The sequence below is a fragment of the Chionomys nivalis genome, chromosome 12, assembly GCF_950005125.1.
Source record: "Chionomys nivalis chromosome 12, mChiNiv1.1, whole genome shotgun sequence".
Taxonomy (NCBI): Eukaryota; Metazoa; Chordata; class Mammalia; order Rodentia; family Cricetidae; genus Chionomys; species Chionomys nivalis.
The window spans coordinates 24983346-25002279 of NC_080097.1; the positions used below are offsets into that span (position 1 = coordinate 24983346).

Genomic DNA, 18934 nt, shown 5'->3' on the forward strand with positions numbered 1-18934 from the left:
GGGGGAATTAAAAAAAAAAAAAACTCCCCACAGGCGTACCCATCTAATTTTTTTTTTAATTTTTTTTTTAAATTTATTTATTTATTATGTATACAACATTCCTTCCATGTATGCTTGCATGCCAGAAGAGGGCACCAGATCTCATTACAGATGGCTGTGAGCCACCATGTGGTTGCTGGGAATTGAACTCAGGACCTCTGGAAGAGCAGTCAGTGCTCTTAACCTCTGAGCCATCTCTCCAGCCCCTACCCATCTATTTAAGACTTAATTAATTACAGATGCAGTCAAGTTGACAACCAGGAATAGCCATCGAACTTGTTAACATGGCAAATGATATTGCTTTTATTCCCGTCTTCTTTACACAGCTACTTCTAGAAAAGACAGTTTTACAACAGACTTCCTGGAACTCTGGCTCTTCTAACCTTTCAATGCTCTCTTCAGTGGTGTTCCATGATCTATAGATGTAGAAACTGAGATGTAGCTTTATACACTGGAGTGAGTCTCTCCACAACCCATTGATATCTGCTACGTGTGTAGTTTTGATAAAATTTTAAAACAGGCTAAATTTGCAACAACTTCTCATCTCAGAAAAACAATGGTGTTTCATGTGCATTATAGTATAGAAGTCTAAGAACTTTTCTCTGAGAAATCTTGCAACATTATTTCTACTGAATGTTTGAGAGTAATAATCAATCTACTAAGAGGTGGATCTGTTCCTTCATCAAAAAATAGCCAATCAATAATTTGTCATAAGATGAACAATAAACATTGTATAAGTCTCTGTCATGTTTTATAGAATTTACCAAAACTAATGTATTTATCACTTTATAGAATTTGTCTTGCAGAGATGTGGGTTAATGAACCAAATTCTTGGTATTTGCAAGGTCTTCTAAGAAATAAACATTCCGTTTAGAAGATAAAGGTAATCTTCTGCACCTCCCTGAGGGATATTCTCTATATAATACCAATTATGTAGGTAATTTTCAATAATATAGTAATGGCATTCTCAGCAGTTCCCTTAGGACACTCTTTCAAAATACAATATTTTATTTTCCCTTTTTATGTACAGCAGAGTTTGGGAAATAAAGGTCAAAGTGGTATTCTATATTTGCTCTTACAGGAAGTAGTAACTTGTTTTAAAAAAACAGTTTTCCTTCATGTTTGCAAAAAGTAATTGTGTCTCACATTCTTGTTAAGATAATGTATTTATGGGGTACAAAGTTGTTTTGCTAATCAACTTATATTTTAAAATAGTTCTTTAACTTCAATAAACCTATACAAAAGCCCAAGTCCTGCCTTGACCTACATTTCTGTACAACTTGGCTTCAGAGTAATTGCTAATAATTACTTTGGTATCTTCAGACTTTCAAGGATGGTTTTGTTGCATATTGTGTAACTCTGGATTCCTGAAGCTCTTTAAAGAGCTCTGTTGTTAAAGAAATAATGAACTGTCTGGCACGAATAAGTAGAAACCTGGGATAAGGGAGGTAGTGCAATTACATTTTATTTGGGGGCAGTCAAAATTCTTCAGTTCAAAGTTAGGTATAATACAACAGTTTTTGAATGTGGCTGTTTTCTCTTAGTTATGCTACTTAAGTATGCCACGTTATCTCTGTGAAACATTATACTATGGATTTGTCATCAATTTTTCTTATATGAGGGTTACAAATATTACTATGAACTGATTGATTCACCGAAATAGCCATGCAATGCCTTCTAAATAGGCCTTTAGATAACTTGATGTTTGGAAACCCACTGCAAACTTCCATTGCTTCCTTTAAATATATCTACTAATTTCTGATAATACACTAAATTATCATAACAGATATCAAAGATATTTCATTTAAGGCAAGCTATCTATTTCCTAGTTTGAGGGATAGATCATTAGCAAATGCATTCTGCGAGGTGCATTTGCTACCCAAAAACAAACGAAATAAAACATACCATGAAGATGTGCATGGAGCTAGAGAATGTCTCCATGGAGAATATTGCTTTTAATTGTGCACTAGAAATGCCTCAATGAGGAATTAGCTTTTCAAAGATATCTTAATAGAGGGAGAATGTGAGTTTCTCTGAAATCACTGAGAATACACTAGACATAAACAATGGTAAAGCCAAAGCCCAGCGAGTACGCTATCGTTACTGTATTTAAGACACTGCAACCAATCCAATATGGTAGAGCATGGGAGACATGTAGGGAAATAGATTATGAAATGAGAGATGTGGTAGTGACAAAATGATCTGGACTACCTCACCCATGAAAAGACCTGTTTCTTTCATCATGTTGACATAGACAAGAAAGGAAACATTCTGCCCAAATACCATGCTAATTTGAATAACATGATTCTAAATTGTCCATCTTCTCAATAGGCCTGTCATCATTTCCTCGAATGTACCAATGAGTGTTCATTGGCGGGGGGGGGGGAACTTTGAAGATTTAAATAAATGTGTTCTAAAAGAAGATAACCTAGATAACACAATAAAATAAAAGCAGCCCTTGTACAGCTGGACACAGAAAGTATCGGGAGACAAAAATACAATAGAATGAAAGAGGCAGAGACAGAATGGTGTTCTCTGAAAACAGGTGGAAACAAGCACAATGCACAGTCATAGAAAGCATAAAGATGCTGAGAGAATCATTCAAGAAGAGATTTCCTGAGGGGGGGGCTGCCTGAGGATCTTGTGGTTTTACTCTGGAGAAATCGATCCCAGATTAATGATTGTAGAAGAGTGCATGATTGTTGACCTGAGACAGTAAATTTGTGGTAATTTGTTAGCACCCAAAGTGAACCTAAACATATCTATAGCCTCAGGTTAGAACGTGCAGAACAAAATGTACAAAAATTACAAGGCATGCATAAGCTTTAATAAGAAAATAATAAATGAAGAAAAATAGCTGTTTGGAGCTGCAGAATTTGTGAGGGATTGGGGAAGAACTAAGAGTTATCAGGCAGCTGACTGTGTGAGCTGAGTAAAAGAAAAGTGCCGTTTACATTTCATTTTCTCTACTGCCCGGAACAACTTTCCACAGTTCAGCAGGTATAGAAGCATAAGAATGCATCTTACTCGTAATTCGTCATTATCACAGATATTCAGATGGAATTGATAGGATTGAAGTTTCACAAGGCTGTCGTCAAGAATCTGTTTGGTTCCCTCCCATACTGGAAGCACTGGTCCACTATGAGCTTCCAGCCTACTCTGTTGGTTATTTATGTTCCTTAAAGGCATGAAGGTGAGCTGATGAATGTGCAGCCTGAAGAATGAGCAATTCTGGCAGGTCTTAGAAACTGAACTCAGAAACTTGCCATTTGGCATCTTGTCATCAAGCCCATGTTGGGGCCTCGGTTAACCGCTTTTATTCGTCAAAATGCAATGGATTGGTAAATTTATTGCAATTCTGAAACCTCTTTGCCATGTGTTTGACACAATCACTGATTGCATATTGTATCACAGAAACAGAATGGAAAATATTTTGCAGAGACAAAGTTTAGATTTCTGCCTAAAAGGTGCCGAAGATGACTGCATTTTCATTTCTAAATCTGTATTTTTCTGAAACACCAATTGTATGATTAATATTTCTTATTTCGGAATGATGAATTGAAGCTGAGTGTGGTAGATTGTGTCTGTAATTCAGATTGAGTACTGCAAGATAATAGCCAAACTGGGTTGCATAGTGAGTTCTAGAATTTTCAGGGCTAGAAAATGTTTGAAAGAAGAAACAAACAAATGAAGGAATGAATAATAAATAAATTTCATAAATAATAACTAGGTGGGGGGGAAATGAAAACATTTATTTTAATTCGGAAATGATACTTTTGAAATCTAACAGTACAGGCAAGTAGTAGTCAGGTCTTGTGTCATGGTCTAAGAACACAAAGGACCATGATATAAACTGTGGAGTCATCAGTATGCAAGGTCACATTATACTGAGAGTTTACCAGAGCCAATTTTATACAACAGTGTTCTGGAGAAGCTTGTGCTGTATCACAGGAAGTAGAAGCAGTAAGGTTAGCGAACGGAAGGACGTAGAATGGGTCAGCTCTGGAATTTGAAAGATCCTACACTCCACTTCCAAGCTACTGAGTCACCGCTTCTCTGTGGAAACAAGCAATGCATGTGTTTAAAAGATTTCTGGTGAGCTCAGAGCAAGATGAAGTCTGAGAAATTTAACTTTAGTTGAGAAATAATAGACTGAAGAGAAATAAAAATATGTCATTGCATCTCAACATGAGGTTCCTGAACATCAGATAGCATTTTTTTCAGAGGAATTTGCATAAATGTGAGGATTCAGGACACACTCCACACTTCCTGTCTCATAATCTGCATTTTAAAGGTTTCCTGAAGTGATTCATAAGTGTATTAACATTTGAGAAGCAGGGAGATAATGACATTTCAATTAAAAGTGGTGGTAAAATAATTCAAGTATAAACATATGTGCTTGTACACTCATAAATCGAATGAACCACACTAGAATTTTGTTTTGTTTGTTTGATTTTTTTTTTTTGCTCCTCCTGCATTTGGCCTCTGAAATAATGATCTCCAGATACCATTTAACAGTAGTAAATTGCATCATATCTTGAGTTTTTGGTTATGTGTGTGTACACCCCTATTCTTATGTGAATTAAGGCCTGTGTACAATTTAACACATATATGGAGGAGGGAAAACAAATTATGATATAAGCCTATGCTTTCTATGTTGTTTGACACGGGATCTATTATTTATTCTGCTGTACACACTGCCATGGCTGGCTGGCAAACTTGTCCTAGGTACTCCTCAGTCTCTCTCTCCCATGTCGCCATAGAGATGCTGGGATCGCTATGTGATCAGCTTTTACATGGTTCTTGGTTTCGAACTCATGCCCTCAATCTGAATAGTGTTTTACACATCTTCAGAGATCTTTGATTATTTAATGATGTATGTTCCCTACTATTTCAGAGAGTTACAGTCTTATGTAACTACTTATTGTGAGAATTAGAACTGCTAAACTCAGACATTAGCTCCAAATGAAAATGGCAGAGACCCACCTTAGTTTAAAAAAATCATCATAGATTTCTGAGCATAAACATGAATATGAGCTTCACCTGACTCCTATTCTGAATGGTTATCGTGGAAGGCAGGGCGTAAGAAACACTGTATAAAGTAAAATTACTACCCAGCATTGTGTACTAACTGCTAGGATTCAAACAAGCAGTTGTAACATTTTAAGGAAGTAAAATTATAAACATTGTTTCTATATTGTTAAATTTCATCTTACCAGGAAATCAATCTTGTGGAAAGATTTCCAGGAGCAAACAAAACAAATCAAAAAACCCAAATCAACACAACAGTAAGAACTGTCACTTTGAATATTCTAGAGCTGGGTGAACCTTTTAAATTCAATGAATGTGGAGAGATAAACATTCAGATTCAGATCTTTTGTTTATAAATATAAAAGTCTGGGAAACTGCTACCCTGTTGCAGTAATCTGAATGCACTTTTCTTGGCTAAGTTTCTTTTATTTGGCTTCATACTATACTAACTCATTTCCCCTAAGAGTAAAGTTGTGCTATTAGATGGGCAGTCTCTTTTAAGTGACTTCATTGCCTCATACTTATGATTTTCTCTTTCAAAGATCTTTCAGTCTAAATAAGATGTACATATAGTTTCTGTGAACGGATTGAGTCCACAGGAAATGGAGAGTAGTTCAGATGTCAGTATATGAATGATTTTTTTTAATGAAAGTCATCAAATCCCATTAGAATAAATAGTAAATGTGATATGCAGTAATGTGTTCCAAATCAAATCTGATCAAAATTTGAAACTTAGCTTACATAATCAACGAATGTCCGTTTCATTAAACTGTTGTCTTTGAATTGATTTCAACATAAAATTGTAATAGGAAATAAATGAGAAAGTATAAAATTACCTGAGACCGTTTTCTTTTGAAAACTTACCTACAGTGGACGAGAAAAGGCCTACTACTATTCCTGCAATGCAGAAAAAGGAAGATGTGTAGGGAGTGACCCCACTCCAAATAATCTCTACAGTTTACTGCATATTAGTATCTTCTCTGAAAGAGAATCTGATTCTTCGGGTGAGACTGGGTTATTGTATTTGGATTGTTTCCATCTATAAATATTGACTTCTTATCTGTGACTAAGAAAGCCATTTCTGTATGAAGAGTGTATAAACTATTAACTTTCCTATTACATATAGAAATGAGCGTGTTCACTGGAAATATAATTTTACATTCCAAAACATAAATGTAACTCAGATGATAAATTCATCTACCAGAACAATAGAATCACGATAATTTTGGGTGTATTGCACTCTTGATACGTAAAATGAGAATAATAGTGAAATGCTTAATTATCAGGTTCTATGGCTAACAAACTTAATGACATCGAGGAGTAAGAAATATGAAAAGCTCATGCATCAATACCCAGCGTTTTTATCTTAATTTATAAATGAGAGACTGTGATCTATGAAATCTAAAATTGCTTTTTCCAAATCTATTCTCGTTCATTGTTCTGCTAGAATTCAGATGAGTTTCTGATGACTGTGGTGCTTGAAATTCAAGGATTTGTTCTGACTTCAGATGCTTTCTGCAACAATCATTTTTACCAAAATGAGTTAAATAAAAAAAAGTTATGAGTGAAAGGCCGAATGAACGGAAACATTTTTCTCAAAAATAATCTTTTCAGTTAGTATCTGGAATCTACATCCCATACTATATTTGGGCAAACTCACGTCCCTGTATCAATTGAGTGGCTTTGCAGTTATGCTAGGTGCATCCTCCCGCATATTTTAGACCATCCTTAGATTGATGAGTCATCTTTTTGTCAGTCTGACAAATATCTGGGAACAAGAACTTAAGAGGAATACAGTTCATTCACACAACTGTCAGTTTATATTTTGTTTGGCCACATTGTTCTGAGCTCATGGCAATGTAGTGTATAATGACAAGAGCCTGTGTGAAGAAGGGCATTCATATCACTCTGAGTCAGAGGAGCAGCTGAGTTTATGTCCTCCGCACAGCTACATGCAGAATGGTCTAATGTCTCCTCACTAAGACATTGCTCCATGGTTATGCATACGAACATGGTTATGCCATATCCCAGTAACTGTAGACTGATAACCAGACCTTTAAAACACGTGAGCCTTTGGAAGGTATTCCATACCCCAACAGTTAAATGTGTGATATTTTATAATCTTTAAACAATGCCATATAATGTCTTCTACAAAATTTATCCTTGAGAACATACAATAAAGCTATAAAAAGAAAGAAAAAAATTAAAGAGAAAAATACAAAAGAGTATGTTGGACTGAGTTTGTGGCTATTCTAAGCTGTTTGTCCCATGCATCGCAGGTTGGGCATTATTGCTGAAATGACAACATGAAAAAAGACTGAAGGTATTTAGAGAAAACACATTTTGTATATATGTATGTGTACATTAAGGTATACTTGTGTTTGTTTAAGTGCACACATGCACATGTAAGCATCTGTGAAACCAGAGGTCAATTGTGTGTGAAGTTGCACAGGCACTCTCCACCATTTCTGACACCGACTTCATATGTGTCTTATGGTTTGAACTGTAGGGAAGGCTGTCTCGTCATTCAGATCCCCAAATATTCATGTCTTTCCACTTGCTCACAATTGGGGTTACAAGCATAAACCCTTGCAGCCAGCTATTTTACACAGATGCTGGAAATTGAGCATCAGTGCCCATACTTACTCATAAAGCAAAATGTAAACAGCTGAGCTGTCTCTAGCAACAAAAAGTAAATGATTTCATTGAACCATCTTTGCTACTGTCGACTGGATTACTGAGTATGGTGGGAAAAAATTACTCAGGTTTTCTAAATTCATCTCTAGGTTAAACCTATTCAGCTGGCTTAATCATTACCCATAAATTCTGCATTGCAGTGACATCAAAGCACAGGCTTCTGTGGTAATTTTTGCATCAGAACAGAGTAGTAACTCAATAATATTTAGCACCAATAGGACATTCTTTAATAGTACTGCTTTGGTATAAACAAAGTAGTGTAAAGTAAGAAGAAATGTAATGGAAGTTTGCACAATGGTCAACAGTTGTTTCGGTTTCTGATGGCAGCTCTCCCTTGAAAATTATTTAGTTTGTCCATGTTTAGACTGTTAGTAAATTAGCCATGCCAATTTTCACAGTAACTCAAAAAAATACAGAGAATAATGAATATACAATGCTGCCTATAGCAAATCTATCAAAGAAATATACTTTGAACATTTCTTTCGGCTTTCCCAAGACTTACACAAACTGTAAAAATTCTATTCATGCTAATCTAAAAGAAGATAAATCATTTTGCTCTTCTATGCTGATTGTGAAAGAAAATATTTAAAGGAAAGAAGGAAATAACCCCAGGGTAGGAATAAGCTAGTAAACGTACTAAATTTTGTTGTATTGGTCTTCTACAGAGCCTAAAATGAACTTAAAATAAGTTGCTGAGAATATTTATCTTCCTGGAGTTTTATTATAAGAAGATTGATTAAGAGAAGAAACGAGTACAAAAATTTAAGGTTTTCTACAGTTGGTTAATAGGAGTAAACCCAAAGCAAAATTATTCAATACAGGTCTATGGCAAATGCTGAAGTCAAAGAAGCTGAGGGATAAGACTAGGAATTTAATAAGCTTGGAGTTCTTAATTGGTTTGTTAGTATACACCTTTAATAGTAGCACTTCCAGGTAGAGGGACAAGAATCGCTCAAATGTTGAGGCCAGGCTTGTCTACAAAGTAAGTTCTAGACCAGCCACAGCTTCATAATGAAACTACATCTCCTAAAGAAAAACAGGAAGAATTCAGATAAAATAAATAAATAAAACATTATTTTGCCTAAATCTTAGGTAAATGGCTAGGGCAAATTAAAATCAGTGGGTGTAGCTATCATTTTAAGATATTTAGGGATGCTTTGGTTTACACACTAATGTTAATAGAAAGAACAGAGGCAACTTGAGGAAACCACAAGTTAAAAATGTTATTTTCCATAATATTATTATTAATATTTTGATAACTTCGTACCTACGTGCAATGTGTTTAGATCATATTCCTCCCTGTTTCCAACCCGTCTCATCCCAGATCCACCTGCTACCTATTCCCCAGCTTCCATATATAACAAACAGAGTTCAACATCTGTTGCCCATATACTAATGGATGTGGTGCCATTTAATGAAGAATGAGCAACCTACCTCTGGTCATAGTTTCTAAAAATCTGGCTTTCCCTCCTCCATAGACATAAACTAACAATAGCACTTCTTCTATCAGTTGGAGTCCCTGAACACCACAATCATTCATGATAAAATGGAATGGTGACTACCATGATCCTGCGGCAGGAATCACCGCTGCTCTGTGTTCATGAGTCCAGTGATTCTACCATGTCCAGAAATGAGTCCTTTAAACAGAGTCCTCTTCTACATCTGTCTTGGACAATCATTCCACATCCTCTTCTACCGCCTTCTCTGGACCTTTTAGATAAGGCGTATAAAAGAGATGTTGAACTTACGACAGAACCCTCCAGGAAAACTTATTCTTTGCATTTTAGCTTGGGATTTGCTGCATTAACCACCACTCACTGCACAATTAAACTTCTCTGCTGAGAAAAACTGCAGTAATCTCCCAGTGGAAAGATTTATATTATAAAGGTCCTTTCATACTGCATTCCTTTTACAAAATAAAAGTAGTAGGTTCAACACTTAAAGTTTGCAAAGTCCCTAATCATGTGTTGTTGATTAGATTTCCAGTACAAGGCATTTTTTTTTCTGTAGAATGGGCATTAAATCCAATTATAAGAATATATCCATGGATGGTATGTTGACCTTCTCATCATCGCTGGGATTTAAAGGGTTTACTGTTGGGTAGGACTGTTGACTTTTCTCTCCAACAACCTGAATAAAAACCTTCAGGTACCTTGCACAATTCATCACAGTTTTTAATAAAAAAAAATTTAAAAAACAAAATTACACAGTTGTACAGCACTTACATACACCTAAATATTCATACCTATGCACACACAAAAGCACCTAAAATCCCAAGACATTTACGAGGAATCTAGAACTGTGATTATGACTAATTTTTAAATAAAGTATGAAAGAGAATTAAGAGTGCAATAATATTTTTTATTGTAAAAAGGTGCTTAGCCCTAAGAATGAGGACCTGAATTTTAATCTATTGCCCAAAGGTAGAAAGGAAAGCAATGGATGACTCTAGCAGTTGTCCTCTGACTGAGAAATACACACAATTAGAAAAATCCAACCAACGAGTAAAGGAAACTGTACCAAACATTTGTAAAATATAAAAAATACAATTTAAAATAATACTTGAATAAAATACCTGCCAAAGATAAAGAATTGCAATCTACTGTTGGAGAGATGCTCAGGGATTAACCTTGGCTCCACTGTCAGCAACCACACGGTGATTCACAACCTCTGTACCTCCAGGTCTGGCAATTTAAGATCCCTCTTCTGAACTTTGTTGGCACCAGGCATGAACTTACTTGGTGCACAGATAGACATGCATACAAAACACTCACACATATAAAATAAAAGAAAACAATTAAATCTACACTTTAAAAAAGGAACACCACCTATCACCTAGTTAGTGGGATTTTCAGCCTTCTAACACTGTAACATAGGATTGTCATTTAAAGAGGCTTTGGGACACCTGAGTTCGATAACAAGCATAAGCAAAGACAGTGATAATCATAAACCGCATGGTATATTCCTTGCAATAAACACTCATCCTCAAATTACTATTCTTCTTACAACCAATTTGCAACAATTACATATGACAAAATATGGAAATATTTTTAATTTCTACTATATTATTCAGTACAGTTTGTGGTCAGTTTCCCTTTTCCTCTGAATTTATATGCCCAAAATAAATAGTAATTTTTCTTATGTCGTCCTTCCTCCAAAAACCATTGTGAAGGATAAAACACCTCCTAATTTCCAAAAAAGCCAATCACACAACAAATTGATATTAATATGCTTCTTTCTGCTCCCTCTTTTTCCCAGCCTTCCTCTTCTTCAGTTTATTCTATCCACGGCCTTCTATTTCTACCCTTCCATCTCTCTCTCTTCCTTCCTAACTCCCTCCATTTCTTCTTTTCTCCTTGCTCTTTCATGATTACTTAGCCTTAGCACCACTGTGTGTTTCCTTTTCTTGAATAGCTTAATCCATTTTTTTCGACTTCTCTTTAAAATTCTCACTATAAGGGTTACTATATGTTATGGCATTTATGTGCTGATAATTATTCAAAAAATTCTATTCAGAAAGAACCACTAATGCTTAGCATATGTCCTCTGACTATCCACAGGCATCTCTCCAAGAACATTAGCTCCTTGGTATGCTTGTTTTCAGATCAACTCTTTGTGTGTTTCCATTTAGGTTCCTCTTTATGGAAAATCTAACAACAACAACAACAACAAAAAATCTGTCTATCATCTATCCACGTGTCACTATGTGCATACCCCGATGATCGATGTTCCACTAAAATGTTACTTAATATATAAAAGTTCTCCAATTTTATTTATAATCTTTATCTGATTCTTCAAGTTCCTTTATAAGAATATGTCACGCCTTGTAGAATTCTTGAAGAAAAAAGTATATTACTTAATGTAAAGAGTCACCTGTTTTGAAAGCTAAGGACTGTGTAATATATGAAAATTTTAACTCTCATAAATGTCTTAATCTGCCAACTTCTTTTAAGAAGTCCTTTCAAGATCTTAGAAAAATTATATAATGAGAATAAAAGTTGACCTGGTACTCTGTAGAGGGATGAGCATCTCTAAATCTATTAACTTGTCCCCTTTCCTTCACAATGTTACCCATTTCTACCATCTAAACCCAAGGCTCTAAAGACCATTATATCCAAGGTAGATGGGAGCTTCACCTTGTAGTGTATGTATTTGTTTTGTTAACTGCTCTGTTGCAGGTGCCTCTCACAATGCCTTGTGTGGTTAGTGCTCAGCCCACTTTTACAGAATAATAAACATTGATCCTAAGAGAGAGAGAGAAAAAAAAAATTGTACTCTGTTAAAGTGAATCAATGTGTCAAACTTGAGTTTCACACATAATTATAGACACAGGATATTGAGTGAGGCAAATTTAAAAATAAACTTGTATGGTTTCCTTTTAGGGGTTCAATGAAAACTTAATGCTACCGACATTTCTGAAGTAACTTGCAACATTCAAGAAAAGAAAAATGTATCCAATTAATTGAAACTGTAAAAGTAAAGGTTAAAGGTGACTGTGCTGCCTCCAAGATATGTAACACATCAAAATTAGGCTTCACCGGTTTATCTCCACTGATCTCTAAATGGAGTGAATATATTTAACAGAAGTTAAATAATTCATTTATTAGCCGTCACCCAGTATTGCTGGGCAAAAGACTTTGCTGTTGAGGATCTTTCGTTGTGAAGTTTGTGAAATCAGCATCTTCTATCCTAATTACTTAAGGCCTGCCTTTAAGCAGAGGATATCTTTAATAATTCTCTGAACATTTTCAACCTCATAAAATTTTAATTAACAATTAGCATTGTTCATAGATCATCACAGTGAACTGCTGCTAATTGCTTAGCGCTGCTAAGGAAGCTGAAAACTGATTTGCCATGTTCCTTTACATCTACGTCAGTGGATTTTTCAGCAACTTGGGACGAAACAAAAAAAATAAAATAAAGCTCATATATGCATGAAACTCCCCCCTAAAGAAAAAAAAGTGACATAAGTGAAAAAAAAAATTGGAGGAGAGTGATCTGAAATTTTGCTACTCTCAAAATGAAAGATGATGTGTGGAACTTATAAGGTGCCTATTACAGATGGATCAGTGAGGTCATGGAAATTTGCTTGGGGAATACGGAAAAGAAATGACCCTTGAAGGAGCCAGTAATTAAATGAAAACAGGCCAGGCAAAAGGCAGCTGCAAGCTCATGATCCTTTTGCAAGAAGCAGGCTTTGGTTTAAGTAAAATGTGTTAACTCTGTGGCTGCAGAGTCACTAAGTACACCACAGCAAACCTAAAAGTAAGAAATTAGTTTGAACTTTGAAAGTGTGGCTGGGCTATAGAGGGGGAGAAAGGCTCATAGAAAAATTTAAATTAAATATCCAAGGAAGTTAGTAATCATTGGAGATTTCAGAGACGTAGTTTTAAGACACAAATGTATGTTTGAATATCAGAAAAATGTTTGCTTTTGAGGAGATGAGATTATAGGTCATATGGGAACAAATTTGAAGGCCATTCTCAAAAGCAGATTTTTAAATCCAGAAATATGACCAAATGTGAGTGTTTTTGAATAGTGTTATCAGCCATGGCTGTCTACATACATCCTCCAACCTGTTCAGCATGTGGTCTGTGGGCTTACTACTTACCATTAACTGTTACCATTTCAGCAAGTAGTTCTTCACATGCAAAGAAATAATGAAATCAGAAAAGATCCAGGTCACCTGAAATCCTGAGCATTTAAAAAATTAACACTGCTAAAATAAATTTAACAAATACTTAATTCCAATTATTGCCTTGTAATTTTTAATTGTTTTCTAGGCATAATAAAAATATGTTTTAGTACTTTTTCTTTTTTGGTGACTCCTTGCTTTCTTTCTCTTGTTTTTGGTTTTGTTTTGAAGAAATGTCTCCTACAGCCCAGGCTATGCTTTAATTCTTGTTTTCTTTTTTCTATCTCTCATGTGCTATGGTTGCAGGGGTTGTCACCAGGCTAAGTTGACTCTACTTTTAAAAGGCTTCATACTAAGTATTCTCGCCTATATATTTAATCTCTTTCAATAAAATTGATTCCTTCTTTTCAAACGATCATTTATCTCTTGACCATTTAATAAAACATAAAATACCAGCTTAAAACACACTCATTCTCTATCACACACACACACACACACACACACAAAACCCATCTTGTTCTCTAACTACTTGTCTATTGTTTTTCATTAAAGGATAAAATATCCATTTTCAACAAAGAATTTACTTTTAAAACACAAGTTAAAAAATATGCTTCATTTTTGCTTTCAGATAAAAAGTAAAAATAGATATCAAATGATGAAAAGTTTCTTTGAATATTATGATTCATGTGATTCAATTAGCATTGTAGCATCAATGTGACTGTTTGAGAGCTGGCCTTTGATCCATGTTTGTTTGTCTCTTCTGTTTATTTGCATGTGTGGTCTGAGTATGTTGCCAATATGGACTTAAACATTTGAACTCTAATGTAGCTAAAATTATACTCAAGGATTACCACATCCAGATTATTTTTAATTTAAATGCATTATAAATCCAGAATGCAGATGAGGGCATAAAATCCAAATATGGGCATCAGTTAAAATGGTTTTATATTTACTTGAGTTTTAGAATGATTACAAATAGATTTCTTACATTTAGTCAAGAAGGCCATAAGGACAAATATTTAGCTTTATTACAAAATATTTAAAACTTATTTCCATATGATTTCATACAGCAAAATAGAAAGACACAACATATAAAAACAGTATTTATGTAATTATTTACAGCATTTTAATGACATTGTTTTTCAAGTACTATATTTAAATTTTGTTTCTGTGAATTCTATAAATTTACATTCCCTAACTCATAATATCGTTTTAAATTTCTCATAAGTTTAAACATATCCCCATAAATTTTAATATATAATCGGTAATGACTCTTATGCCTTAGCATTAATCAAGATCAGATGTGTCTGTTTACCCTTACGTATCTTTTTGTTATTCATTGCTTTTGGATATAGAGACGAAGGGTGAAAAAATAAAAGACACTTTTTTGTTCATTGATAACAGAGTTTGTTTGCTTTATGTTCATTTAAAAAACCTGGAGACTAATATCTCTGAATGGTTTGCTTCTTGAAAAGATAAGATCATCACTCTATTTCTACCTTGAAAATACTTTGAAGGAGAATTTTTACCAATTTCTTTCTTGTTTCCTCTCTCTCTTGTCTTCTACAGATGGACCTCTGGGTCCCCGAGGATTAGCTGAAGCTACGGAGATGTGCACTCAAGAGTGTCTGGTTTTGGGTCACTCTGATAATTGCTGGATGCCTCCTGGCTTGGGTCCATATCAACACCCGAAATCTCCTCTGTCGACCTTTGCACCCCAGAAAGAATGGGTCAAGAAAGACAAGCTTGTGAATGGGCACACCCTGACCAGAGCATGGAAAGAAGACACCAACAGGAACCAGTTCAATGACCGTAAGCAGTATGGCTCCAATGAAGGCCATTTCAACAATGGCAGCCACATGGCAGACATTCCTCTGGCAAATCTGAAGTCCTATAAGCAAGCAGGTGGCACAATTGAGAGTCCTAAGGAGCACCAACTTTAAGATGAAGTTGTATGGGACCTAGTACCTTTAATCTAAATAGACATGCTAATACTGTGTGTTGGAGCTTTATGTATTCAATAGATCTCTACAACTATGCCCCTTATAGTAGGGAACTCATAACTTTGTGTTAGCACCATGGAGAATACAATGCTTTGCAACATAAGAGAAAAAATAGTTCTACTAGCCATGTGATGATGTTCTTTACTAGAATTGTTTAAACTCTCCAGAGATCTCTCCATTGTGCAATTTATTTTTTATTATTGCATTTTATTTGACCCTGGACTGCTGCTATGAACAATAGAATATGCATTTGGAGAGTAAGATGGTTCCATGGATTGGAGTGACTGACAAAACATATCCAGTTAGAAATTTGTGCTCTTTTTTTGTCATTGATTTATGCTGGGACCTCTATACTTGACATTATACTTCAAACAGAACTTAAAAATAAGCATTAAACCTATTGTGCTGTTAACACCGTTAGTGGACACTTGTAAGTCAATCAGTGTTAAAGTATCTGTAAATAGAAGCAAGCTATTATTAACAACTTTTTGTGTACTTATAGCATTCACCTAAAAATGTTGTAGCATAATTCTGTGTTGATGGTTGCTTCTTTCCTTTTTCAATTTCCCTCCTCTTATTTCTGTTGTTTCTTTCAGTGAGGTGTTTCTGCGTTAGTAGTCTGTCTTGGCACACATTGTTCTAAGGATCTTAAACATTTGTGTTTTAAAAAGGTTCTGAAATTTTGCTTCTTATATGATAACTTATGATATTAGAATTCTATAAAAATATAAAAATGAGAGAAAAAATGAAAACTTCAAACAATTGCAGCACTCAATACTCCTGCAAACGCTTGGAAATTCAGAATCTCCTTTTGATATCCTGATTTTCAAAGTAGGCAAAAATCAAAATCACTTAATTAGTACCATTGAGTGATAAAGTGATGAGAAAGTGTTATCCATCAAATGTGATATAATATTCTGTACTTACTACTCTTACAAAACTAATGTATTCAAATTAGCATATACTGAAGAAAAATCACTACTCAAAAATAGTTTCAATTGGGCAAATGTGTGTCTCCAACTTTGTTGAAATGACAGAGTTTGTGTTGATCCTCATATATAATACTGTTGTTGTAACACAAGTGTTATTAGACCATAGCCACAAAATATTTAATGTGTTGTGCCTTCATGATGTAACAGAACATTCTCCAGGTAGGGTAGTTGGGGAAAATAAAGGGTTAAATCTCTAATTATTGCTGTTTAACTGTTTGTTATCATAGTTGGTCAATGCCTGGCAGGTACCAGCATTTGTCACTTAGCTCAAACCAAGGGAGTGACAGTTAATGTTAATAAGATCTCAGTTGCACGTGCAAAACAAATCCAAATTTGAACATTCTTAGGAGGTTTTTGTTAAGGCATGACAGATGATTTAAACAAATAAATAGCATGCAACAAAATGTCTTTATTGAAAGAAGTGAAAGTTATATTAATGCCACGGTTCACCATCAACTGAAAAGTTAAAAAAAAGAAAAAAGTTAAAAAAATTGCTAATCTGATAGTTAATTTGTTCTTACCAAAAACAAAGTTACTTTGTAAATAGCAGTTCACGTTTTTCCACAGTATAATGGAAAATAATGGGTAGGGGTGCATTGCTTACTGAAGTACATTTTTGTCGGTTTGTGAGGGGTGTTTGATGACTTTGACAAAATAAATATCTAAACAATTATCCTTGTTACTGCTTTGCCAGTTCTACGTTATTTACAATTATTCAGCTCTTGCAATAAACGTTCTGAATTACAGATTGTGTTGTGTTGATTCTTTGCTCAACATCCAAACTGCTGATATTTTAATGAAATTCAAGTTTCACTATCAATCAAGGAAGACTTACAGAGTTTCTACACCTATTGTCTTAGGGTTTCTGTCACTATGACAAAATACCCTGAGCAAAAGTAAGCTGGAGAGGAAAAAGTCCAGTGATGGATTTCCAGAACATAGTCCATCATTGGAGCACTTCCGAACAGGAACTCAAGTGGGGCTAGAATCTGAAGGCTGGAGGTAATACACAGGCCATGGAGTAGAGATCCTTGCTAGGTTGCTTCCCAAGGCTTGCCCAGTCCACCTTCTTGAAGAAACAGTACCATAAGTGCGGGGATGGCACCAACCACCGTGGGTGGGGCCCTGCCCCATTGATACCTAAATGACAAAATACCTTACAGCTGGATCTCATGGAGGCATTTCCTTAAATGAGGCTCCTTCCTCTCTGATGACTCTAACTTGTGTCAAGTTGACATGCAAAACCAGTCAGTACACAGTTCACTGTTGTGAAATATGGTTGTGAATTAAAATTTTAGTTTCTCAGATGGTCTATGAAATGATTGCCAAGGAAATTCATAGAGAGAATTAGTTCATCTAACTCATGATTCATAGTTGTGAAATGACTCAGAAACTAAGCTAGATACACTGTTAAACAGACAGGTCTTCATGATTTGTGTGTGTGTGTGTGTGTGTGTGTGTGTATGTAGTAATTGCATGAAACAAAGTCAACCTCTGTCCAAGAGAAGCCATTCTGAAGAAACCACCTAAAACTAAAAAAAGCAAACAAAGCTTCATCTGGTTTGTTTTCGCATTAGGAAAGGAAGCCCAGGACCCTACACGATGTATGCAATAAGACACATTTAAACATGGTTACTGTGTTTACATTTGCCTTATAACAGGGGATGATATTTGACTCCAGTTCGAGTGGGAGGCTGGAGAAAGGAAATGTTTCTTCCGGTAAGAGTTCATCTTGGAACTGAGGATAAGAAACAGGAGTTAGAGACAACAGAAACACTTTGGCCTGTATGATCAGCTGAATGCTCCATCCTAAGCCAACTCCTGATAAATCAGATTAATCCGCTGATTTGAAGCAAATGACGATGACTTCTCCTTTTCTTTTCCAGTAAATGGAAATTTTGTGAAGAAATACTATGGCCTGCAAAGTCTAATTCTTTATTTCTTTCTTTATTCCTGACAATTAATTAAATCATTCTATTCTGCCTTTAGAAATATGAATAGAAAGCAAGGAAGATTTTTCCTTCTCATACAAGGCAAGGAAATGTCCTCTCCCTGAACCAACTGGAAGCTTTGAAAAATAATTCTGTTGTATGGTCATGCAGTATTTCTTCAAAAACATGTAATATGACCAACACCTATGTAGGCATTCAGTTCTATGCTCTGTGAACTTTTTAATTTTTATCTTATTTTATTGAAAACAGAGTCTTCTGTCATGCAGTACATCTTTATCACTGTTTCCCCACCCTTCACTTCACTCAGCTAACCCCACCCCCAGCTTTCCCCCTGTCCACCCCACTCCTCTTTCACTTCAGGAAAGACACAACAGCCAAACTGGACAAAATAAGATGTAATACGAGAGCACAAAAGTCCGCATATTGAGGCTGGACAAAGGCAACGCAATAGGAGGTAAAGGCCAGAGATACATTTACTCTCACTGTTAGGAGTCCCACAGAAACACCAAGATAATGGCCCTAACATATACGCAGAGAATCTGGTACAGACCATATAGGCCCTGTATTTGAAGCTTCAGGTTCTGA

General features: G+C 35.3%; 1 protein-coding gene across 6 annotated transcripts in view; it reads left to right on the forward strand.

The window, feature by feature from the left end:
- The window catches only part of Pcdh9 (protocadherin 9), an 814591-nt gene extending 797448 nt beyond the window's left edge, over positions 1–17143 (forward strand). For all 6 annotated transcript variants that reach the window (XM_057785812.1, XM_057785817.1, XM_057785816.1 and 3 more), the window contains one exon: positions 14972–17143. In XM_057785812.1, coding sequence (XP_057641795.1) covers positions 14972–15345 — 374 coding nt within the window. In that variant the 3' untranslated portion in view covers positions 15346–17143. The remainder of the gene's footprint in view (positions 1–14971) is intronic.
- Positions 17144–18934: the final 1791 nt, after the last annotated feature.